The sequence below is a fragment of the Pteropus vampyrus genome, unplaced genomic scaffold (genome assembly GCF_000151845.1).
Source record: "Pteropus vampyrus isolate Shadow unplaced genomic scaffold, Pvam_2.0 Scaffold39, whole genome shotgun sequence".
In the NCBI taxonomy this organism is placed as follows: domain Eukaryota; kingdom Metazoa; phylum Chordata; class Mammalia; order Chiroptera; family Pteropodidae; genus Pteropus; species Pteropus vampyrus.
In genome coordinates, this window is record NW_011888820.1 from 9,976,646 (window position 1) to 10,004,221 (window position 27,576).

Genomic DNA, 27,576 nt, shown 5'->3' on the forward strand with positions numbered 1-27,576 from the left:
CCTCTGTCCTATCGAAAACCTCCAAGTGAATGTCACTTGAGGAGAAAACAGATGTTATTGAAAGATGAATCATGGCTGGATGTAGCAATGTTAATTGCACTTCTTCCATAAATGTCTCTTTGGAAATTGGTCAGCGAGTCATTAGATTTATAGGTCACAGAAAAGAACAGAGATGTAACTTTCTCACAGCACCCGACCAGAGTACTGAATCAACTTGTGAGAGATCAATGTATTCTTTGCCGGTGCATGGAATGATGAGGTTTATTAAGGAAGGAGGAGCTTTCACAGTGAGAAATGACTGTAAGCCTGGGTCACAAAGTAGACCTTTTTTAATTGTCATTTTCTCTCTCTCCTCCCCACTCCATCTTACCAATTCATTTGGAGATATCTTGAGAAAAGTTTGATATTTTAATGATACGCTAAAGAAAATCCTAGATTATCATGTGAGATACAGTTTGCAAATGAGGTTTTTTACCATTGTATGTAGGACATGTAGAAGATAGATCATTAAAAACGATTTTATTCAAATATTTTGGCTCAGCACACAGCTAGAGGAGTACCTTCGTTTTGTGAGCTGAGCCACTGATATTGTGAGGCGTAGAGAGAGACAGGGTTCTGAGCTCTAGTTTGAAGACATTAGGGATGACTTGATATACCTGGGCTTAAGAATCTGCAGAGTCGAGTGATAGCACTGACTCTACCACCTCTCAGCTGGGTGACCTTGGGTAAGCCATTGATACCTCTGTGAGGCTCCTTCAAAAGAGAAGACAGCAAGGAAAGAGGAAAACCAATAATGAGATGGACTGACTCCATATAAGAAGCCATTAGGCGTGAGCCTCCAGGAGCTGAGCAGGGCTGTTGAGAACAGGACACGAACATCAGTCATACACAGGATCACCCGGAGTCAGAGCCAACTCAATAGCATGTAACACACACACACACACAGAGAAGGCGTGGAAAACTATGTGTCTTCTTCTTTCCAACCCCTGGATTCTATTGTTTATGTAGACGGGATGAGTCCTCAGCTTTGATTCAGAACCAGGGATATCTATGATAAATAATGATCATTGGAAAAATTAGAAAATGTAACTAAATGAAAAGAAGAAAATAAAAATGCACCGTGAATGTCTTTCCTGGTCAGTAAATGTTCTTCTGTAACATATTTGCAAATATCAATGTTATCACATTATAGATATTTATTTAACCAATTTCAACTGTTGAATATTTATATGATTTCCAAGTTTTACCTATTATGAACTGACTGCTCCAGAAGCCATTATTGTGGTTAAGTCTTTTTTCCTATCCTTAATTAATAGGTAAGGATGAATTCCTAGAACTAATATTGCTGGGTTAGAGGTATACACATATTTCTAAGATATTTGGTATGTTTCCAATTTATACCCCCACCAGCAGTATATGAGAATGCTTTTTTGTTTATACCTTGCACCAATTTTTTCTTTGCTAATTTTTTCTTAATTTGCATGTCTTTGATAATGATATTGAATAAGAAAAATTACGTCTTTGTAATCAAACATCTTAAGAGAATAATCATGAACCGATTTCTGTGGCCCAGACTGATGGGACATTTTCAAAGAAAAGCACTGAGTATACACAAAGTGGACAGTGGGGAGGCCTGCCTGGCTGGGCTGGCCACTTCCTAGAGCCTTCGGGGCTACATTATCGTGGTGCACTTGCCAGTGTTCAAACTCACAAGCACAGTTGTCAGTATACTGGGAAAGAGTAGTTCTATCTCCCAGGATTTGTTTCAACTAACCCAGGTCAGAGGAATTGTATGTAAAGCAAGGATGCTGATTCATTAAGTTACATAGAACCTAGAGGGATGCTTGGGCTGTCTTCTGGTCATACCTTCTCTCCCTGAAGCCCTGGCACATGGAAAGCTAGATTTTACTGGCAAGCTGGTATGGGGAGCAAGGATCCAAGCAAGGTCCGTTAAAGAGAGTTTCAGTGCTTCACGGTCCCAGCTTTCCATAGCCCAGCAACGCCTCTGTCATTTTACTCAGTAGTGCAGCCTGTCTCAGAAAGCTGGACAATTCCACTAGCACTGTCATACCTAAAAATTATAATGGTAAAAATAACCTTTCCTTTTTCTCAAACTAAACAGGTTGCACGATGTCCTTCTTTCTGCTTAAATGGACATCTCTAGCATATGCCTCTGAAATCTCCTTTTTCGAAGACTCCTTGGCTGATCAAATGCCTTTCCCCCCCAACCCCCCTCCCCCAGATTGAAACATTTTTCCTTTAGATATGTTAATATACTTAATCAGCATACTGTCTAGTCTCAGAGGCCTGGATGCTATTCGGTCTCTTTAAGGGTATTTTGCATTTCTCCGCTCTGATGTCTTGATTTCATAGCTTAACCCAGAGGACAGTCAAGCTTCCCTTATTTCCTTCTTAATGGGGTTACCTCCGAGAAATCTGTACTCAACAGCTGGCACTGGCGAGGCAGCCTTGTGGGTAGAGAAGGAAGAAGAGAGAACTCACAATTCGTGGTTCTGCTTTCATAATCTTTTTTAACTAGGCTTTGCTGCCAGGCACATAGCACAGTCACCATTTTTAACTGTTTCTAATTACCAAAAGGAATTGAAACACGGGAATGGGTTATAATTTTACTTTAATTTTTTGGTAGTCAGTTTACCTAGAAGGCAAAAAAAGGATGATTTCATGCAAATACTTGTATTTGAAATAGTTTCTTTTAGGTAGTGGGAGTAGCTCCTTCTGGAGAGCAAGTCCCATCCTCTCATTCCCGCCCCCCCCCCTGCTTCATCCTTCCTAAGATTACTGAACTCTCAGGCCATGTAGAGCTGCTGGTCTACATAGCACATTTTGAATAACAAGGCTCTGTGTCTTGAAGACAGATGCTTGTCATCAGGCAGGAAGAACTAAAAAGGAGACTGTAGGGGATGGCACTGTTAGAAGCCTTTCCTAAGAACCTGGTTGGAAAAAAAGAATGGATTAGAAAATTTTTCATGAGGAAAATATTACTAGGCATGAAGAACTCTATGATTCCTTGATGAAGTTTTAATCTGTTCATAAAATTAATTAAACTTTTAAGTTTACTCATCCTTCAGCGTTGCTCTTCTTGCCTAATCTTGTGTTTCATTACTTTTGATTTGGAGAAATTAAAATATTAGTGAAGAAATGCCCAGGGGAATGAAATGGTTTTAATGTGTGTATGTCTGTACACATATATGTGTCTATATGTATGTAGTATGTGTGCATACATGTGTATGTGTGTTTATGTGTATGCATGTTTTTAAAAATTGAGATATAATTGACATATAACATTTTATTAGTTTCAGGAGTAGAACATAATGATTCAATATTTGTCTATATCATGAAATGAGCACCACAGTAAGTCTAGATAACATCCATTGCCACACATAATTATACATTTTTTTGTTGTGATAGGAACTTTTAAGACTATTCTCTTAGCAGATTTCAAATGTACAATACAATATATTTTTTTAATTTTATTATTTAGGCGAGGCAACCATTGGTTGACCTCACGGATTACAAGGACTTTGTCAGCTTACAATCCCTTACTTTTTTAATTTTTTATGCCTACAGCAGCTGGTCTTCCTAGGTGATCTCCCATCCAAGTACTAACCAGGTCCGACCTTGCTTAGCTTCTGAGATCAGATGGGATCGGGCTTTTTCAGGGTAGCATGGCCGTAGACCAATACAATATTATTTACTATAGTCACCATGTTGTACATCACATCCCCAGGACTTATTTATTTTATAACTATAAGTTTGTATTTTTTGACCACTTTTACCCATTTCACCTACCTTCTGCCACTGGCAACCTATGATCTGTTCTCTGTATCTATGAGTTTGGGGTTTGTTTGTTTGTTTGTTTGCTTTTACATTCCACGTATAAGCAAAATCATATAGTATTTGTTTCTCTGTGTCTGACTTATTTCTCTTAGCATAATGCCCTCAAGTTCCATCCATTTTGTTACAAATGGAATAATTTCATTTTTTTACGGCTGAATAATATTCCATTGTATTTATATGTGTTTGTATGTATGTCTCACATCTTAATCTGTTCATCCATTGATGAATGCTAAAGTTGCTTCTATGTCTTAGTTATTGTAAATAATGCTGCAGTGAACATAGAGAGTGTACATATCTTTTTAAATTAGTGTTTTTGTTTCCTTCAGATAAATACCCAGAACCGCCATACTATTTTCCATAGTGGCTGTATTCACATTCTAACCAACAGCACGCAAGGGTTCTAGAAGGTGTGAGTTGATATCTCATCGTGGTTTTGATTTGCATTCCCCTGATGATTAGTCATGATGAGCGCTTTTTTGTGTACCTGGTGGCCATCTACGTGTCTTCGTGGAAAAAAATCTCTATTCAGATCATCTGCCCATTTTTTTTAATTGGAAATTTTGAGGTTTTTTTGCTATTGAGTTGTATGAGTTCAAGTTAATATCATTTGGAGATTAACCCTTTTTCAGATATATGATTTACAAATATTTTCTCTTTTTGGTAGGTTGCCTTTTCATTTCGTCGACAGTTTCCTTTGCTGTGCAGAAGCTTTCTCATTTGATTTATTTTTATTTTTCGCTTTTGTTGTCTTTGCTTTTGGTGTCAAATTCAAAAAATTGCCACCAAGACTGATATCAAGGAGCTTAATGTCTTTGTTTTCTTCTAGAATTTTTATGGTTTCAGGTCTTACATTTGAGTCATTAATCTATTTTTAATTGATTTTTGTGAATAGTGGAAGGTAGGAGCCTAGTTTCATTCTTTTGCATGTCTGCTTTGATTACTATAGCTTTGTAATATAGCTTGAAATCAGGAAATGTGATGCCTCCATCTTTGTTCTTCTTTCTCAGGATTTCTTTGACTATTGGGGATCTTTTGTGGTTCCATACAAATTTTAGGATTATTTGTTCTAGTTCTGTGAAAAATGACATTGAGATTTAAATTACGATCGCATTGAATCTGCAGATAGCTTTGGAGAGTATAGACATTTTAACAATATTAATTCTTCCAATTTATAGCATGACTATCTTTCTTTTTGTGTCTTCTTCCATTTCTTTCATCAGTGTCTTATAGTTTTCAGTGTACAAGCCTTTCACCACCTTGGTTCAATTTATTCCTAGGTGTTTTATTCTTTTCGATGTAATTGTAAATGAATTTTTCTTAATTTCTCTTTTTGATAGTTTTTTATGTGTTGATAATTAACTTTGATTTACTGAAGTTACAAATCTAAAAACTCATTATTTCTTAAGCTAAATTTAGCTTTCCGATGTTTCATTCATTAGTCTCACAAATTTAACAAACAGATTAAAGGGCCTTTGACTGATGTTTTACAAATAAACACCATCAAGTTTTTAAAATGAAATTTGTATATTTAATAAATTCAATTTCCATTTTAAGTAATCCAGCTTTCAGGCTGACAGACTCTCCTATGTGCTTAAATACTTTGCTTAAATACTTAAATCTAGTAAATTCAATTTATTAATAAGGTGTACTCTTAAGCTCTCTTAAATAGTATACTATTATATTTGTAAGAGCTCAACTTTAAAATAACATTTCTACTTATTCCACTACACATTTAAAAGATGAAATTAGAAGATCGACCTCTTTTTTTAACAGGACACATTTTTTAAAATATTACAAATATCTTCTTAAATCTAAAATTATAAACACTATAGATTTTGATTTTCTTATACATCTCTATATTAAATTTAAAACATTCACAAGGCTAAAAGATAGCTAACCTCTAAGCAAATGATTCTGTCATCTCATGTTTTTTTTGTTTATTTTTAATAAAATTTTGGTGGTCTCTTTTCAGTTTGCTGAAGTTATTTATTTATCTATTTATTTTTAATTGTAGTAACAAGTATATAACATTAAATTTATCATCTAATCATTTTTAAGTGTACAGTCCAGTGGTGTTAAGTATATTCATATTGTTGTGCAACAGATCTCTAGAAATTTTCATCTTCCAAAGCTGAAACTCTTTACCTATTAAATCCTGATTCCCCCTCCTCCCTCCCCAGAGCCCCTGGCAACCACCTTTTACTTATGCTTTCTGTTTCTAGAATTTTGACTACTTTGGATACTTCACATTTACATTTTGAATACTTTAGGAATCATATGGTATTTGTCCTTTTATGATGGACTTATTACACTTAGTATAATATCCTCAGCCTTATCCATGTTGTAACCTGTGACAGGATTTCTTTTTTTAGGGCTACATAATATTCCTTTGTGTTGTTTTCTGAAGTTTTTTAAATACCAGAGAACATAGTCCTTGATTACTATCTCAATGGAATATACTGCACCCATTGTCTATTTTAGATGTTATATTCTGTATCGCTTAGATTTAAGGCACATTATTTCCTAGTGCCATTTATGTTTTGGTTTCAATGACAGGAACAGGCGAGGTGATAAAAATGCTGATTAGAAACAACAAGTGGCAGTAGAGAGAGTTAACTGGCTGATTTGGGGGCCGATAATGCAGACAATTGGAGACCGAGACTTGAATAACAAATGCCAGAGTCAAATCAACAGAAAGCCCAGGGCTTTTGGAGCCCCTTATCATCAACAATGTCACCGGACTCCATTCTGTCTTCACACCGAAGTTCCACAGGTTCCCTTCTCCCAAGACCTCAACTGTTTGCAGTTCCAGGGACGATTAGGAGCCAGGACAGCTTCTTGTCTTCTCCCATGGCCCCCCTACTATGAGCACTGAGAAGAGAGGAATAATCTCTGGTGCTCTGGCAGTCAGGGGAGCTCAAGACAGCCCGAAATGAAATGTGAACGCTCTGATCCGCGGGAAGGAGTTGATACCCAGACTCTGTGATTCCGCAGTACTGTAGTTGTAGAGTAAATGAGCATTTGAGGCTGCCCTAGGCATGTAACTATTATTTACAACATTAGAACTTCAAGAAAATGTGTTTGGAGGGAGACACCAATTTCCAAACACATCCTGGAACTCAACCTGTTAGCAAGTGCAGATTGCCTGTAGATTTGGTTTCATGGGACTAGGAAAAACTCACAGGAAAAGCAGCAGCAGAGTGAGAAGTTGACAATTCTTCCCCTGTGGGAAGGATTGGTTGACTTGAGATAAGGCCGGCCATACATTCTCTCATGTCCTTGGCTTCACAGCTTGACGAATGGGAGATAATTTTAAGCAGAGCCACTTGCACCAGAATTCTGAATGGACAAAGAGCGTGGCCAGGGGTCCCTTCTCTAGTCTAGCTTCCATTCTTTTGCCCAGATGCCCAGTCTTCTCCTACTGGATGCTACTGCAGAGGAAGCGAACATTCTGATGAATGTTTCCTTTTTGGTAGACAACTCTGTTACCCTATGTTTGTTAAATGGAGGAGCTCAAATGCTAACTTCAAATTAAAGTTGTAACGGGGGCATTGCAGGCAGTGTGGCGTGCAAGGAAGGCAGATATAGGAGAGGTTTGGGACTGGGTCACCCGCTTGATTGCCTTGTAGGCTAGCTCTGATGGTAGGTCGGTTCCCATGGATGTGTACTGCCTGTCTTTGGCACTCATTAAGAGAACTTTGGAACTGTAAATGAGAAGCCTTAACTCCCACACACTGAACTGTATATGATTTCCTGTTTTTAGTAGAGAGGAGTGTGACAATTGATTACCAGAGCAGTGAATGAATACTCACAGCTGATTTTTAACTTGGCCAATTTTGTGAAAAACTGAACTGGCTGTAGACAAATCAGAAACTAGAACTGTGGTTGGTGTTTATACAAAAAATAATTCCTGTAGATAAACTTCTTGTCGGAATGTCACGCTTCAGTAAGCAGTGGGTTTTAAACCCAAATTTTGAGTTAAGGCCTTAAATACATATGCAGCTCACTTACCTAGGACTATTTTCCTTCCAGGAGACAGATATACCACACAGGTAGCATTTCAAGGTGCCACGTTAGGTTATTTGCCATATAACCCATGCATTTCCCCGTATTTCTTCTTTTTGTTTTGGAATACTGTTGTATTAAATTGGAATTAACAAAAAGCTTCCTTTTTGGGACAGAAGGTACCATCTCTTAGAAACAGCTACCTGGAACATTGTGTTTATGAGGCCATCAATGCCTGTGCTAAGAGAGAGAACAGAGTGACCCATTGGTGATTTCCGTCATGTTGTTTGGGTGGCCCAAGTGCCCTACATTTCTCATCCCTGTATTAGACTCTGTCTGGGATCCTACAGCACTTTGAACCTCTTGAGTCATGGAGCTACCAATTGAGGTTCCTGAATCATGCACAGAGCCATAGACTCCTATTATACTTAGTTTCTCCATTTAACTGGAAAGTCTTAGGTTCTCGTTCTTGCTATTGTCCTCAAGAAAATGAGCTTTCTCTTTGTGAGCTGGAATATTCGCTAAGCTAACTCAGGATCATATTGTCATAAATTTTGTTTTGGAATGAAAAAAGATTTTCAGCGCCCAATGTCAGCCATAGGAGGGGCACTGCAGGCTTGGGCAAATGGGCAAGGCTTTCTGGGAAGAGCTGTGCTGCAAGTACTTGTTTCTGGAGATGATAGAAAGGCGCATTTCATTCTTTATCCAGGCTTCATGTCATTTTGGTCTTCGACTGCTGAAAAGTTTGGGGCTCAGATTTTTTAGGATGAGAAGAGCTGGAGTGTAGGGCAAGATGCCATGTTTGGGGCTGTGAAGATTCAGCCTTTCGCGGAGGGTGTGTATGAGCAACCTGGGCTTCTCCAGAGGGTTTAGGGCAGCACAGTGAGGGCTTAAGGAGAGGTGGATCACCTCTCTGGAGTTAAAGGCAATCTGAGATTTTTGCTCTGAATTTGCTTGACTTTCACAGGTTTGTTTAATAATACAGTTGTCATCTCGTTAAATATTTTCAAACACACTCAGGGTATAGACTCTTAAGTAGACCCTTTGAGTGCAAATAAAAGTAAGATAATCCCGTTAGGCTAGCCAAAGGGACCCTGAACTGACAGCATTCAGATGGTATGTCCCTAAGTATATGTACCCAGGATGCCCTTTCTGCCACTGGCAGTGGATTCTTTCGCGTTTCCATAGGGACCCTGTTGCTATGGAGCCCGACTTGGTTCAGAGGAACCTACTAGTAAATACTGGGAAAGGCCTTTTGTCCACATACTGCACCAGCAGAAATTCCAATTTTCCCACACCTCTATTTGAACCTAAACTTCTGTTTTCCAGTTTTGGTCATTGGTCTCTGCTAGTAGCAAAGATAGGACATCTGATAAATAATGCATGAAACCTTTGTTGCCTTTCTGATTGCCAATGCATACTTACTAGTTAGGATTTTAGAAATAGAAACCATGACTTTAATAATAATTAAAAACACTGTAAATTTAAGATAGCCTCGGTCTAAAAAGATGGAAATCCTGTCTGTTACCTGTTTTTTTGCTTAAGAAAGCCTGATTTTGAATCCTATGGAGACAGGGCCAAAGGGAAATAATGAAAAATCCTTACCTTATCTCTAGAAAATGAGTTCCTGTAATTGCAGTCTTTGCAGGACAGGTAGAATTTTTACAGGCCTAGTAATTTATGCAGTCTCCTTATAGAGATAGATAATAGCTAATATAAAAGCTCAGAATGGAAAAGCAATTTTTATTGCACAATGGTCCAAATCTTTTTAGAGCAAAATAATTCAAAAGTGATGGAAGAAACATATTATGAGCTAAATAACCAACCTCAAAACATTGACATGACCAGGTGGTGACAGAACTTGCATTCTTTAGTCTGGGATAACAGCTCTCCGTACTTTTACAGATAATCTGGTGGTAAACCTAGTACATCCCTCTGGGCCACACGCACAAATGCTAAAGGGAGAGGGCACCCAATGCTCGGATACAGGCAAAGCTGCCGTGACACTGTGCTTTCCCGTAAGTTGCAGGAATATTCCAAGTTCTGGATGTAGTTTTTTTTCCTTGATGAATTATTCCAAAAATTATTTTAGAATTTGAAAGAACTCAGCTAGAGCACCAAGAAGACCACCACATAGAAAAGCAGTCTTCTTAGTTAGGTCACAGAAGGTAGCATGATCTGAAGGTACGCCTCTGTGACCAGCTGGGCCCATGGAGAGGCAAAGGCTGTTATGGCAAGTCTAAAGATATAACAGCCAAACTGATGTTTAAGCCTAAAAACAACTTAGTTAATTTATTGTACTTAGCATGTAATTGACGGATAGAAAAGGAAATGTGCCACCTCATATGAAATCTATCTGTTGATCCAGGGAGGAGAATAGGTTTCCAGAAACTTGGACCGTGAACATTATCTGTAGCTGCATAACCTAGGGTGAGCTGCTGAATGCTCGCCCTGCACAATTAATTCACTGTTGCATTATCCAGTAAGACTGGGAAATGCCTTGTGCTGGATCTCCTTTCTCAAAGATTTACATCTGTTTGTTACAGGCTCTGAGAATGCTTGGAGTACAGGCATGTCTTAAACGTATTTGACTGTGGAATTCCCTACTCCCCTTCCTCCCCGCACCCTCCTCCCCCTACTGTTTTTTTCCAAGAACATGATGGAACTAATAGTCCTCAGAGTCTACTCTGGAGAACAATGTTTTAAGGGATTTCATTTGCTTTTATATAGCTTTAGACTGGTAATTGTAAATATTTAACTTTATCAGAGACTCTTTGGATTTTTCGTTTTTTGTTTTTCACCTTTATTATCTATTATTGTATAAATGTGATGATTTGATACACTTAATATTGCGAAATGATTACCACAGTAATCACATAATTACTATTTCTTTTCTGTGGTGAGAATGTTTAAGATCTACTCTCTTAGCAATTTTTAAGTATATAATACAGTATTAATATTGTTAATCAAGGTGCCATGCTATACATTAGATCTCCAGAACTTATTCATCTTTGACAAACATTCCGTACTTGCACCCCCTCCCACCCCCACCCTTGGTGACCACAATTTTGCTGTCTGTTTCTAGGAGTTAAGCTTTTTTAGATTCCACATATGAGTGATATCATACAGCATTTGTCTTTCTCTGATTTATTTCACTTAGAATAATGCCCTCAGGGCCATCCATGTTGTTACAGATGGCAGGATTTCCTTTTCTTTTTTTTATTGATGAATAATAGTCCTTGTGTATATAGTATTGTGTTTTCATCAACATTGAGGCAAGGCCCTCCACCAGCAAAAAGATTATGATGCGTTAAAGGCTTAGATGATGGTTAGCATTTTTTAGCAATAAAATATTTTTTAATTAAGGTGTGCACATTGCTTTATAGACCCCAAACTATTGCAAATTTAATAGACTACAGTATATTGTAAACAGAACTTCTATATGCACTGGGAAATCAAAAAATTCAGAAGACTTGCTTTATTGCTATATTCGCTTTATTGCTATATTCGCTTTATTGCAGTGGTCTGGAATGGAACCCACAATATCTCTGAAGTATGCCTGTATACCACATTTTTTTTATCCACTCATCAACCCAAGGACATTTAGGTTGTTTCCATATCATGGCTATTATGAATACTGCTACAGTAAACATGGGAGTGCAGATAGCTCTTTGAGATGCTGATTTCATGCCCAGAAGTGGAATTGCTGGATTATATGGTAGTTCTATTTTTAATCTTTTGAGAAATTGCCGTACTGTTTTTCACAGTGGTTGTATCAACTTACATTCCCACCAATGGTTCACAAGGGGTCCCTTTTCTCTATATTCTTACCAACACTTATTTCTTATCTTTTGACGATAGCCATTCTAACAGGTATGAAGTGATATTTTCTTGTGGTTTTGATTTTCATTTCTCTGATGATTAGTGATAGAGTCCTTTTCATTTACCTGTTGGCCATCTGTATGTCTTCTTTGGAAAAATGTCTATTCAGATCCTTTGCCCATTTTTTAATTGGATTGTTTGTTCTTTTGCTATTGAGTTGTGTGCGTTCTTTATATATTTTGGATATTAACTCCTATCAGATAGATGATTTGCAAATCTTTCCTCCCATTCAGTAGACTGACTTTTCATTTTGTTGCTTGCTTCTTTTGTTGTGAGGGCTTTTAATTATATAGTCCCACTTTTTTTTTTCTTTTGTTGCTTGTGATTTTGGTGTCATATCAAAAAAATTACTGCCAAGATCAATGTCAAGGAGATTTCCCCCTGTCTTTTCTTATAGAAGTTTTATGGTTTTAGGTTTTACGTTAACATCTTTAATCCATTTTGAGTTAATTTTGTGAGTAGTGTAAGATAGGAGTTCAATTTTATTTTTCTGCTTGCTATAATTTAGTTTCCCCGCTACCATTTATTGAAGAGACTATCCTTTCTCCATTGAGTATTTTTGGCTCTCTCATCAAATATGAGAGGGTTTATTTTGGGGCCCTTGAGTTCTGTTTCCTTAGTCTATGTGTCTACTTTTATGCCAATACTATACTGTTTTGATTACAATAGCTATGTAATATAGTTTGAAATCAGGAAGTGTGACGCTGCAAGCTTTGTTCTTTTTCAAGATGGCTTTGGCTATTTTTGGTCTTTTATGGTTTCATACAAATGTTAAGATTGTTTTTTTCTATTTCCAGGGAAAATGTCATTGGAATTTTGTTAGGAATTGCACTGAATCTGTAGATTGCTTTGAGTAGTATGGCTATTTTAACAATATTAACATTTCTGATTCATGAACATGGAATATCTTTTCATTTATTTGTGTCTTCTTCCATTTCTTTCATTAAAGTCTTATAGTTTTCAATGTACAGGTCTTTCACCCCCTTGGTTAAATTTATTTCTAAGTGTTTTATTGTTTTTTAATCTGTTGGGAATGGAATTGTTCTTTATCTCTTTTTCAGATATTCCATTGTTAACATATAGCAATGCAACTGATTTCTGTATGTTGATTTTGTATCTTGCAACTTTACTGAATTTGTTGATTAGTTCTAACAGTTTTGGGTGGAGTCTTCAGGATTTTTTATATATAAGATCATATTATCTGCAAACAGAGACAATTTTACACTTTTCTTTCCAATTTTGATGATTTATTTCTTCTTCTTATCTGAATTTGTATGGTGACTTATAAGCTTCATGAACTTAAATATCCAAATCTCCACTCCCCTGCCCCTCCCCCCCAGATTTGGGAAGTTATCCTCTATTATTTCTTTTAATAAGCTTTCTGTACCCTCTCCCTTTTCCTTCAGGGATTATAATAATTCACGGATTACATCTTTTGATGGTATCCCATAAATCGTGTAAACTTTCTTCACTTTTTAAATTTTTTTTATTCTTTCATTACTGGGAAATATTAAAATATCTGCCTTCTACCTCACAGATTCTTTTTTTCCTTGATTCATTCTTCTGTTGATGCTTTCTAATGCATTTTTTAATTTCATTCATTGTATTCTTCAGATCCAGAATTTCTGTTTGATTCTTTTTTTATGATTTATATCTTTGTTAAACTTCTCATTTTGCTCATGTATTGTTTTCCTGTTCTTGTTGAATTACCTTTCTGTGTTTTCTTGTAGCTCAGTGAGCTTCCTTAAAACAGCTATTTTGAATCCTTAATCAGGTAAATCACAGATCTCCATGTCTTAAGGCTGGTTACTGGAAGATTATTGTGTTTCTTTGGTGGCGTCATGTTTCCTTGATATTTACTATCCCTTGAAGTCTTGTATTGCTGTCTTCACATTTGCAGTAGCAGTCACCTCCTTCAGTCTTTACTTACATTGAGACAAAATACCTTCTGTCAGCTTTGCTAGAAATTCTGAGGCTTTCTTGGACCTTCTATAGATAAGCTCGCTCCACACTTTTTGCTCCCTCTTGTGGCAGAATTCTTAAACGTGCGTGCCTCCTCTGCATCCTGCAACACATCAGGCCAGGTGCTGACAGCCTCTTTTGTTTTCCCAAGGGCGGAGCTAAAGCTCAAGTTTGTGGTCTCTCTCTGGCCCACAGATTTGAGCCAGCTTTCTGCACATGCTCACTAGCCTTCTGCCAAAGTTTGCTCTCACCACTGGAATGTGCGCAGAAAGCTGGACACAGAGTGGATGTGTATATGGATGAGGTGCATGAAGTGTTGGGAGTGCCCATGGGCCAGATGGGGGTTATCTGCAGATTAGGTATCCCCCTGTGGTAATAGGTGGGCTTCTTGATGGACTCCAGCACAGTAAGATCCATGTTCCTTTAATGCCCTCTCGATTCCTCTCTGCTGCTCTCCCAGCCTCTTCACTTTCCCCAGTCATGCAACTTACAACTCTATACTCTGGATGTGGTGTGAGAGAAATGGGCCTCTTTGACAAAGTCCTACACAGCTGGGGAAGCTGAACTCTCACTCACATGCTCTCAGTTTCTTGGGGGAGGGATAAAGTCTAACTGTTCCTCTTAACCTCGCCAGTGTGTCCAAACTTGTTTTGTTTGGCTTTTTTTTTCTCCAATGATGTGCTGGCGCTTCTCTGTTGGAAGCCTGGACTTCCATGAAGGTTCTCTCATCCATGGGTGTCTTAAGACAGTGTTCTCCAGGGGCTCTTGGGCCGTGGCCAGAATGGGCTGGGGATGGTTCACAGGCCACTGCAGGGTCTGCAGCTGGGACCCAGGTCTGCGTGCCTACTACCTGATGCATGAGTGGGCAGGAATCCTTCCAGGTCCCTTGGCGTATGGTGCTGGATCCCACGGTTCCCACAGAGGTACTTTTGTCTGTGGACAGATGCTGAATTGTCGTCGTTGAGGAGGAATTCCATGATGGATGTCTTTTTTCAGGCTTATTTCTAATGCCACTCTTTAATTTCTTCTAAGGACAATTATAATGTCTGTTTTCACAATTCAAGAAAGAAAAATATTGAGTCATGACAAGATATAGCAGATTCTTCCTTCCCTTCATAGCATGGAAGATGTATCCATTTACTGACTTCACCAATTGGGTTCAGCATTGGCTGGGCCACTCCTCCAACTTTTGAACTATTATTAACAGAGATATTTCATTACAAACAGTTGTTCACTAAAAGTAAAGTCGTCAATGCATATGAAACAGATCTTGATATTAAATTCAAAATAGCTGCATAAATGATAGATTTGCAATTGATACAGAATACAGGGGCAAAAACTAAAATTAACGGGGAAAAAGACAGTTCAGTTTAAAATGCAGTTTGTCAAAGATCTTAAAAACTTTATTTTGAACATTTCAGGACCTTCACTAATGTTTTCATAAAGCAGGTCAATAGTCTCTGCCGGAGATGGCAGAATAGCAGGCTGGATGATTTGATGTATAGTCATATTTTGTTTGGTCCACATAGTGTTTTACATTTAAAAGTTTTTCACATAAAATTTTCACATAAAATCTTCCATGGAAAAAATAGGTGATTGATAACACTGGCTTGGCATTCTTATGTTGCAATTGACAGGAGACAATTGAGCTTCCCTTTTATATACTTATTTTTAATTGAGATAAAAATAACATATAACATTATATTAGTTTCAGGTATAAAACATAATGATTTGACATATGGATATATTGTGAAATGATCACCACAATAAGTCTAGTTAACATCTGTCACTACACATAGTTAAAATAATTTTGCGTGTGTGTGTATGTGATGAGGACTTTTAATATTTACTCACTTAGCAACTTTCAAATATTCAATACAGTATCGTTAACTGTAGTCACCATGCTGTACATTACATCTCCGTGAGCTATTTTGTAACCAGAAGTTTGTAACTTATGACCGCCGCCCACCTCCCCCAACCCCAGAGCTGCCCCTTTTAGATGAGCAAGTGCTCTCTTGAGTTTTCTCAGGCTTACCCGACCTGCTTGCTCTTGCCATCGATCCCACCTGGCTCTTGGCGGCATTTGAGTTAGTATTCCCTGGTTTTTGGTGGGGTGTTCCAGTAGCAAAGGTCCTGCTGCCAGCTTTCTCTCAGATCCTTAATCCTCCCCTTTTTGGAGAAATTCTACCACGTAATTCATACATTTGGCTTAAGGCTTCGATACTGAAATGCAAGTGTTCCTGATAAGGGAGATAACTATAGCTGTTATTATTAGTCATTAACCCTTGTGTTTGCGAATTCTATTTATTCTTAAGCTACTGAAGACAGAGAAGGAGAGTATAAAGAACATAAGGGCACTGGAATCCAAAGGGAAATATCCAGGACCCACCACGAAGGAAGGAAGAGGGGCGAGGACGCTGAATGGGAAAAGTGGTTAACCTTGAGGATGGCTCTTACCCTCTTAACTTGCCCTAGGGCCGGCCTTTATTATTAACGTGTGATTCAGATGTATTGGATAAGCAGAAGCAAAATATCTGGAAACAAGTGTCAGCAAGATGAAGTAGGGCAGACTAGGGGAAATGCCATGTGGTGGAAAACATGCTGTGGGAAAGAATATTTGTGGAAGAATTCCATGGCTCCATAAGAGTGGTTGGACCAAGAGGAATGTCATTCTAAAAACAGAGGAGCCTGGTATGGCACTTCCCATAGAATCACCATGCTTTCCTCACAGACATAAACATAACAGATCAGGAGGGAAGTAATGTATCCCAAACAAAGGTATCTTCCTTCTGATTTATTCTCTGTACGCTGTTGATTTTGTACGCTGTACGCTGTACACTGATGATTTTGCAGTTCTTCTCAAGTTAAATCTGTTTGCAGTTGTACCATCAGACCAGCATAGGCTGTGTTGTTTGGAATTTGCACCTAGGAAAGTTTGAGTTTATTCCAGTGCTTGTTAACTGTTCGAAACTAACTATGGTCTATTAGGATCGTATTACTTCTGTTTCTGAAATGTGATTTAATCTAAAGAGACACAATACGAGAGTTGTGGCCAAAATAGATAATGCCTGTATATGTGTGGAATTAAGCTAAAACCTCTTTCCATTTTCAAATAAATGAATAGGATTACGTGCTCCACAGATGGTATTTCAATCCTTTGTGTGGGATCCATTACAATAGCTATTTCAATACAAAATTTTTTTCTGTATAAGTCATTCACTTTGCAGAGGAAATGCTTGTAGAACATTGTATTGTGAGTTTTAGTATTAGCATTCCCTAAAATGATCATTTCTTGGGAGAGTCTAAAGCCAATACCTTCATAAGCATTTGGAGAGCCCATCCATCAATGCCACACACTCATTGAAATTGCAAAGTTTGTACAGTATTTTAGTGTTAGCTCAGATTTTTTTTTTTTTGAAAGAAAATCTGCCCTCTTTTGTAAGTAAAGTCTCTTTGCCCCTCCCTGGAAGTTCACCTCACACTCTAATTTTTTTTTTAAACAACTTTATTGAGGTAACATTGACATAAAATAATGGTACGAATTTAAATGAACAATTTAATAGGTATGGCATATGTATACAACCATGAAACCATCACCTCAGTTATGATAGTGAACCTATTCATTACATATGAACATTTTTTTCACACCCTTTTGTAGTTCCTCCCACTTTCTGACCTACCCCCCACTTTTTGCAGGTAATCACTGATTTGCTTTCTGTCTCTCTAGGTTAGTTTGTGTTTTCTAGAGCTTTACATAAGTGGAATCATATAGTATGTTCTCTTTTATGGCTGATCTCTTTCACTCAGAATAATCATTTTGGGATGCATCCGTTTTTTTCTGGATCATTAGTTCATTCTGTTTTATTGCTGAGTAGTATTCTATTGTATGGATATACCAATTTTTTTTTTATTCTTTCATGTGTTTATGGACGTTTGAATCGTTTCTAGTTTGGGGCAATTACAAATAAAGCTGCTCTGAGAACTAGTGTACAAGTTGTTGTATGGACTATACTTTGATTTCTCTTGTGTAATACCTAGGAATGGAATTACTGAGCCATTTGATGTTTGTACACAAATGTTTAGAGGTGCTTTATTTGTAACAGCCAAACTGCAAACAATCCAAAAGTCTGTAAACATTTTTTAGAAACTGCCAAACTTTTCCAAAGTGTTGTCCATTTTACACTCTCACTAGCAATGTATGAGAGTTGCACTCATTCCAGATTCTTGCCAACACTTGATACCATCAGTCTTTTTAATTTTAGTCATTTGAATAGATAATGTAAAACTATCTTATTATAGTTTTAATTTGTACCGTTCTAATGACTAATGACATTGAGCATCTTTTCTTGAGCTTACTTGCCATTAGTACATCTTTAGTGAAGTGTCCAAATCTTTTGCCCATTTTTCAATTTGTAACCAAGCTGTTTATTTTCTTATTTAGTACCCTTTCTGTGTTCCGAATATAAATTCTTTATCAGATAATTTTTTCGAAAATATTTTTTTCATTCTGTGACTTATCTTTTTATTCTCTTAATGGTGTTTTTTGAAGAGAAGTTTTTAATTTTGATGGACAAATTAATTAGTTTGGTCTTTGGCAGATTGTGTTTTTAGTGTCATATCTAAGAAATCTTTGCCCAACTCAAGGTCACAAGTTTTTCTCCTATGCTTTCTTCTAGTGGTGTTATATTTTTTTAGGTTTTACACTTAGGTCTATGACTCATTTTGAGTTAACGTTTGTAAATGGTGTGGGAGTACATATCCATGTTTATTTGTTTGCATACGGATATCCAATTTTTCCAGCATTGTTGAGAAGACTGTTCTTTCTTCACTGAATTGCCTTTGTGCTTCTGTCAAAAGATAATTGTCCATATATGTGCAGATTTATTTCTGGACTCTCTATTTTCTTTCATTAAGCTTTTTGTCTCTATGTACATCAACATCATACTTTCTTGATTACTATAGCTTTCTAAGTCTTTAAACCAAGTAGCATAAGTCCTCCAACTTTGTATTTCTTTTTCAAAGTTGTTTTGGCTATTGTAGTTACTTTGCATTTATTTATGAATTCTAAAATCAGCTTGTTAGTTTCTACCAAAAAGAAGCTGCTGGAGTTTTGATTGATGTTATATTGAATTTATACAGCTATTGGGGGGAGAATTGATATCTTAACAATATTGAGTCATCTGTCTCTCTAGTAGAGAGAATATGTATATTTTGCTATTGTTGGGTGGAGTGTTCTATAAGCGTCAAGGAGGCCAGATTAGTTGATAGTTTTGTTCAATTCTTTAATTTCTCTCAGCGATGTTGTTAGTTCTTAGTGTATAGGTCTTTCACCTCTTTGGTCAGATTTATCCCTAAGTATTTCATATTTTTGATGCTATTTTAAATGGCTTTTAAAATTTCAATTTCTGATTGTTCATTGCAAACCTGTTAAATTCTCTTGTTATTTTTAGTAACTTTTTTTGTAAATGCCAGCAAATAATCTACATACATGTATATATTTACATAATCTGTAAATAAAGGCAGTTTTACTTCTTCATTCCCAATCTGGATGTTTTTCATTTCTTTTTTCTTGCCTTATTACACTTGCCGGAACCTCTAGGACAATACTGGATAGAAATGATAAGAGTAGACATCCTTGTTCCTAATCTTAGGGAGAAAGCATTCATTCTTTTTTTTATTGCGTGTAATATTAGTACTGGGTGTTTTCATATTTGCCCTTTATCATGGTAAGGAAATTCCTTTTTCATCCTAGTTTGCAGAGAATTTTTATCAGGAATGGATGTTGGATTTTGCCAAATGCTTTTTTGACATTTTTTGAGATAATAATTTTCTGCTATTATGGATTTTTTTTTTTAATTTAAGAATCGATATCTTCCAAAGAGGAAATGTATTAGTTAGGAATCACGGTTGGCTATAATAAATAGATATCTGAAAAATAGAAGTATATACAGACTTGAGGTTTATTATCAGAAAGTAGGTGGTTTATGACATTCATTAACCCATGCAAGAAATTCACAGCAAAGGCTTCCATGATTCTCTGTGTCCTTCCTTCAGATTACCTGATAGTATTTGCAGATTTGTCCATTTTGTCCATACACCCAGCATTAGGAAGGAGAAAGAGAAGGGGAATTGCATTTACCAATCAAATCTGTCCCCCTACACTGTTTTCCATATGGACACTTCAATCTAGAAAGAGGGTTGGGAAATGTCGTTTATGGCTGGTCACATTATTGCCCCTGGTAAAATTGGGATTCTGTTAATAAAGCTGAAGGCAAGAATACACATTTGATATATAATTAGTGATGTCTGCCAAAGACACTGTTAGTAATTGTTCCTAGTATTTGTCCTTAAGAGTCACGAAAACCTTAACAGGAATAGAAGGAAAAGAATTTTAGATATGGATTTTTTTTCTTTTTATTACATTTACTGAGTACAAATTCGTAGGCACCCAGCATTCTCTCACTCTTCATGACTAATCAGCCATTTATACAGGTTACATGTATGAACACTGGTGGCTGTGGGGCAAGAGCCCCTGACCCCAAGCAGTGGGTTATGCAACTTTGGGGACGAGATGGAAGGAGAATACAGTATGAGGCAGCTGTTGTTGGCCTTTCTTTCCTGCAACTTTATTACAAAGGTGTCTACTTCATCACCTCAGATGTTGTCTCTTTTCATGAGACCCTCTTTCATCTCACTTCATTTGGAATTACTTCCTGCAGCAATCACAGTATTTTTATGAGAGCTTTATTGGGATATAACTCATATACCATACAATTCAACCATTTAAAGTCTATAATTCAATGGTTTTTCGTATTCAGAGAGTTGTGCAACCATTACTCAATTTTAGAACATTTCATCACCTCAAAAAAACCCTGTACCTATTAGCCATCACCTCACATTCAACCCTAATCTCTCCCAGCCCTAGACAGCCACTAACATACTTTTTGTCTCTATAGATTTGCCTGTATGGACATTGCATATAAATGGAATCCTTGAATGTGCTCTCACAGTATTTTGCTCATACCTCTGTTATCACCCCTGCATTCTGCTCTGTGTTTATTGGGTTATAGGGGCCTATAAATGACTTCCTATGCAGACTAAATTCCTGATATGCCTTCTTTGTATCCACAGTAGTGCCTAGCAATATGTCTGCTTCATCAGTAAATATTAAATTGAAGGAAAAGAGAATTCCCTTCCATTTTATAAACAAATAAAATAGGGTAAGCTGCAATATAATGTTTGGAAATATGAAAACAAAATTATTCCTGTCTGTACTTGAATACTGTAGTGGCAGTTAGATTTTGTAAAGACATTACATATAATTGGCCTCAAACCAAAGTATGGAGTAGAGAAAGTTTATCTTGGAAGTCAACTCTCTACTTTCTTTCTCTTCCTCCTTTGAATCTTATAACTTTGACTCTTGCCATGTAGTACACCTGCCCTAGTTTCTGACCCAGCACAACCTCTACCATCTTTTACTCTCCTACTCCAAGTCCCTCATTAAAACCCATCTTAAATTTTGTTCCACTGGGAGTCAGGCACCAAGGTTTAATACTACTTCTGCCTCTAATTCCAGCTATAAATACTGGGGAAATCATTTCATTTTCCAAGTTTTATTTTTCTTGTCTGAAAAATGTGGGAATGATGTTTACTAGAGGCACCTTTAACTCTAAATATCTATGTTCCTCAATAGCAACTCAGAATAAATGAATGAAAACAAGACTTATGACTTATGCTCTTTATTCATAGGACCAAATTAAAAAAAACTTCTGAGGAAAAAGATTAGCTTGAAGGTTTGTGTTTCTATTCGACAGTTCTTTTCAAGAAATACTTTGATCATGGAAACATTTTAAACATTAATTTAAATGAATCGATTATATTATATCCTTTATAATATAAAAGTAGGTACTGTGTTTAGAGACATAATTGCTTTATAAAGGAGTCTTTTGTCTGTCCACTCTTACTTTCACCTTTTTGTCATACCCTAGGTGTAAATATGAAGGGAAATGTAGGTGGCAGAAGAGAAAATTATTGAGTGTATTTGGTGGCTCTCAGTACTAAAGCCAAGTATTTGCAAGTAAAAGGAATGAGGTCCATGGCGCTGATGATGGGATTTTAATGGATTTAGGAACTAAGGCTGAAACAGGAGCATAATTAGAAAAGATTCCAGGGTCATCATGTCATTCTTCACCTGTTCATCAGGCAGACAGGCTGTCCACAGCTTTCACTTCAAAAACGTGGCATGTTCTTATCATTAGTGTCTCCTGCGTTCCAGTTCTTGAGGGACAAGATGCCTTGGCTGCCCCTTGCAACTTTATGTGTCTGTAGCAGTATACTTATTGTGAGTCCAGATATTCAGCTTACATCTACCAAAACAGACTGCTGAAAACTCAGAATATGATACACGATGATTTTCTTAAAGAGAGATGTGAGAAATAATTTATATTGGATTTATCATCCTTGCTAGCTGTTCCTGGTTTAAATTGCCCTTTTAAAAATAAGAAGAAAGGACATGAACAAAAAATAAAATGACTCCATTGATGTGAGAGCCACACCTATGATGGTTCTTTTGTACCTGTCCTTGAAATCTAAGCTATTGAACATTTGCTAAGGGGGATCTCTGTTCCCTTTCTCTTTTCTAGGTCACTTTGGGTTTTTTCCACAAGAAAGATTCATGTCTTTAACCTACCTGGGTTTCCATGTGAAGTTTTAGTCATGGAAGCTCAGTGTCCAGAGTAGGTACTTGAAGCTAAAAGAAGGATGAGGCTGGGGTAGGGCTCTAGATCAACTGATCTAGAGGGAGGGTCTGAATCCATCACCACATATACCATAGTTAGTGTTCCTGCCTCTTGGTGAATTGGAATATCAGAGACTCAGGAGTCTGTCAGCTTATTCTGTTTTTCTCTTTTGTCTGTCAGCTTATTCTGTTGGCAATTGTCACTCCTGCCAATCTTACAGGTACTGAGTGTAGAGAGTCTAGAGCTGCTGGGATAAGGGCATGGAACAGAGATGACACTTATGTGACAGCATCTAATGCTGTGTGTAGATTCTGCACCATCGCACTAGAATTTGGTGTTCTTTCCTTTTAGAATCCATACCATCAATATTTCCCATGATTTAGATCATTATTTGACTTTAGGCTTCAATATTCAGAGGTAATTACATTGGCTTTTGCTTTAATTAAGGAAAAAAATCATTAAGAAAGCAGATTCCCCTTTCCAATTCCTGATAAACTTACAGACAAATTTGTTTTCTGCTATTTATTCAAATTTTGCTTCAGATTTTGGCCATATATTAGTTTGTTAGTTCAAGGCTTTCATAAAAATAATCTAGAGTTTAAAATTAGCATCATATGATTTTTTTTTCCATCTGTTATAATCGACTGAACTTCTTGATGTTCATTTCATAGAACACAAAATTTGTGCTATCAGGAATTAAACATGAGAGCATTCGTATGATTATTTGGCGATTTCAAAGCGTTCTGAAGCAGATTTCTTTGATTTTTACACTTAGAAATTTACTCAATATTCTTCTTTTTTTTTTTTTTTTTGAATTAATAAAACAAGAGCAACAAAAAACAATTGATTGGAATCCAAGCATATGCAATTTTGATTCTTAACCCTCTGGGACACATGTTCAACACATTCATTTCTTTACCCTGTTGATATTAGAGTAAAGGTGCTAGACCTGCTTGCTTGATTCAGGGGTCACCCCAGGGTTAAGAGTCAACACAACTACAACTAGTACCAAAGTTTAATATGCAACCTCCATGGTTACTGTGCATATCAAAGAAGTAGTTTGTGGGGAAGGTAAGATGAGTGGCAAAAGAACATAAAAGTAAGACAGGAGTGAAAAAATGAAAGGGGAGAGAAGAAAGGGAGAATAATGAATTGAGACCTGCCCATGAACACCCCCAAAATCCTTCTCTCATGGCCACCCCCTCCCAGGTAGATATGAAACCCCAGTTTCATATCCAATCCAGTGTCCTGGGAATCCAGAGATTTTCAGATTCTCAAATGGTGGAGTTGATATTTTTGTCAAATAAAATCTCATATGGATGCCCAAGATATGCAAACAAAGTAGTGGATTTTTAAATTCAAGTTATTTAAACTAAAAAGTAAAATAGTTTATACCCATTTCTTACCCCTACACATAACCTCACCTCTGGCAACCACTAATCTGTTCTCTGTATCTATAAACTTAGGTGTTTGTGTTCTTTTTTTTAAGATTCTACGTGAAAGAGAGATCATATCTTTCTCTGCCTTATTTCACTTAGTATAATGCCCTTGAAACCCATCCATGTTGTTCCAAATGGCAAGATTTCATTACTTTTTATGGCTGAGTAATATTTTATTGTGTATATATACACCACAATTTCTTTATTCATTCATCCATTTGGAGACTTAGGATGTTTCCATCTTAGATATTGTAAATAATGCTGCAGTGAACATGGGGGTGCACATATCTTTTTGAATTAGTGTTCTTGTTTTCTTTGGGTAAATACCCAGAAGTGGAATTGCTGGATCATATGCTAGTTATATTTTTAATGTTTTAAGGAACCAACATACTATTTTCCATAGTGGCTGCACCAATTTACATTCCCATCAGCAGTGCATAAGTGCTCTTTTTTCCATATCCTCACCAACACTTGTTATTTCTTGTCTTTTTGATAAGAGCCATTTGGACAGGTATGAGGTTATATCTCATTGTGGTTTTCATTTGTATTTCTCTCATGATTAGTAATGTTGAGCATTTTTTTTACATACACGTTGGCCATCTGTATGTCTTCTAAAGTAGTGTTTTATTAATATATAAATGTGCAAATTAACACTTACAACATTTCCTTAGTGTAAAATAAATAGATGAAAACAATAACTCTTTTAAATAAACACAAAAGTTTGAAATTTGAGGATATGGGTACACTTCTTTTCATCAACCATCATATTTAATTTCTGTGTTTTCTTTTAAATACACGGTATCAGAAAATTCTTATTTCATACTAAAGGCGAATAGTATCTACTTTTTAAAACTTTCAAGGTGTACAAACAGAATTTTAAATAGTTTTAGTATCTTGAAGGAGGAGAAATTGGTAAATTTGGGTTTGAAGACTGATCACTAACAATATATTGCAAATAGGGATGTCATCAATACATAAGTGAGACAAAGCACTTTCATATTTACAAGTGGTACCAGCACTCTCTATAAGGTGGGAGTGTCCTGTGTGCACGTTGTACCATGCAACATAATGTGACGCAGCATCCAGAAAGTGCCGTGCACTATTAGACCTGAGCCTTCTGTGGCATTTAATTTATCCTTGCATATGTCAGTTATGATACTTTGCTGGCTTGTATGTGCATATCTAAATTTTATCTAAATTTTAAAGAAAGAACAGTGTAGTGCTATGACCTTACAAACAAATGACACATCTACAATATCAAACTCATACATAGGCATGGCAGGAAACGCTGAACTCTGAAGTTGGCACATACTGGCATAACCTGGCAGCATGTCAGCATATTGTAGGGCCAGTGTGTTCATATATTATAGGCAGATTTTGTTTTTAATTACAATTAAAAATATAATTGTCTGAATCAAATATGTTCCTAAACATCTCCTTTGAACTCTGGTATCAAAATCTCTACTCTAGACCAACCTCCCTAGCCTGCTTGGCCTGACACCCCACACCAGATTGTCTGGGAGCTAAAGAATTATTCCAATGGTGGAAGTGAGCCTATTTCCTGAAATTTATGGTCACTTTATTATGTTGTGGTATTCTCTACCTAATGGTTTTGTAATAAATTTATATTTTTCATTAGAATATTCTCAGCTAATTCTCAGAATAAAGTCCTAACACCTTAGTTGATTTTTAAGGTCTCTCTCTTTCCAAAGCTATTGCTCAAAAACTACACTCAAATAAGCCTCATTTCCATTCATTTCCCTTTGTACCTTTTGCTTTTGCTTTCTCATCATCTAAAATGCCTTTCCCTTTAATCTCTTCATGTCTAAATCTTTTTGATAAAGAATTTGGAAGTGATTATTATTTTCATTTTTATTCCAGCAATATAGATATTGTATACACGCACATGCACACGCATGCACACATACGAATACAAGTGTATAAATCACATAAAAATATTTACTGACATGGAAAGATTTTCCCATTATATTAAGTGGAAAGGCATATCGAAAAATACTACGATCTTATTCTTTTTTCCTTGAGAAGAAAATAAATAGGAAAAATTCCTGAAAGATTTTACACAAAAATGTTACTAGTCAATGGAAGGAGATGAGATTTATTTTGCATACTGGTATTTGATGTTTGGAATGTAGACCTATTTACTTTTGTAATAAGACATGAATTAATAAAACTTATCTCTAAAGCATAAGACATCTTATCCCATCCTTATATAAAACTTTGGAGTACCTTAACCCAAAACTCTTCCAGGTTGTTCCCACTCATCTGGCTGAGTATTTTAAAAAGATGTTTCATCAATGTAAGTGGCACTAAAGTCGAAGGAATGCTGATGTTCAGCACAGTGTATTTTTGATGTCCCTTTCCATCAGCTCACTAAACTTTGCTTTGAAAATCATCAGACTACCCAGTCCACTCAAGTTTGCAATGGATTACCCTCTGGGGGGGTAAGGGGTATCACAGCTAAGATATTCACTGATGGAAGAGAAATTGAGATTTACTATTTCTTAAGAACTGGGTGACCATTTTAAAATATTCTCCTCAAATAGAAAAAGGGCATCTAATTCTGCTGCATCATAGTTGTGAATGACACATGCACAAAGAAATCTGACTGTTGTTTCTAGTGAAGGCATTACGTGAAAGGGATATCTCTCAGTCTCCTTGGCGGCCTGGAGTCCTGATATCTTGCTTTGTGATTTGTTTTTGCATTCACATCCACATATGCTTCTCCTGAAACAAAGAGGATATATTTGGTAGTCACTGATAACTTTTTTTAAAAAGTGGATTAGACAATTTCCCTTGAAACTTTTTCATAATTTAGCATGAAGTAGAATTAAATAGTAGAAATGAAGGAATTTATTTAGAAATATCAAAATAAGAAGGAGAATTGTTTAGTTACACTGCAGACTGTAAGAGGGCTGAGGAACGGATTGAAGAAAATTATCAAGCATGCATGTTGTTTTTAAGTGATACTTGAGACCGGGATGTGAAACAGCTGTGTTGTTGGGGTTTTTTTCTCTTGCCAACTTTCCTTATTTGATTGATTTTTCTCTCTGACAGCCCACTGTGCTGATAAATGTGTCCACGGTCGCTGCATTGCTCCAAACACCTGTCAGTGTGAGCCTGGCTGGGGGGGGACCAACTGCTCCAGTGGTAAGTGTCCACCTGCTGTTGTCTGTCTTGGGGTGTTTGTGCTGTGTGCGCCCCCTCGTCTGCAGATTGTCCTGAGCCACTGGTTTCCCTTTTCATCCCTATACAGAATGTGGTGTGGATTCCCAGCCTAATTCAGTAATACAGTTTCCTTTAAACTTCTACATCTATTACACACAGAACTGTCTTTAACTGAGTATGAAGCAAGGTACTTGGAAGGAAGATTTCAATAATCTGCTGCTGATACTTCTGTAAATGCAAATGCTTTTTCCAGAGTAGGGCAGTTATGGCAACATAGCTATTGCATTCTAAAGTTCTATTTTTACTTCTCGATTTGTCTATTGATGATTAAAATTTTCCACATGTTAGTTTTAATTCAGAAGTAAAATTGATATTTTTCAATGCTTAACATATTTATCTCTGCATTCTGAGAAGCAAATGAGTATTTGCTGGGATAACTTGGGGAGGAATATTGGTAACAAATGAAAATTTATGAACAGCTTGGTATTAAATTAAATGTAATATAG

General features: G+C 36.7%; 1 protein-coding gene and 1 pseudogene across 1 annotated transcript in view; one reads left to right on the forward strand and one right to left on the reverse strand.

The window, feature by feature from the left end:
• MEGF10 (multiple EGF like domains 10) overlaps positions 1-27,576 on the forward strand; it is a 165,231-nt gene that overhangs the window by 55,572 nt on the left and 82,083 nt on the right. The window contains exon 7 of the mRNA XM_011358336.2: positions 26,960-27,052. Within this exon, the coding sequence (XP_011356638.2) occupies positions 26,960-27,052 (93 nt within the window). The remainder of the gene's footprint in view (positions 1-26,959; positions 27,053-27,576) is intronic.
• On the reverse strand, positions 3,580-3,698 carry LOC111738535 (annotated as a pseudogene).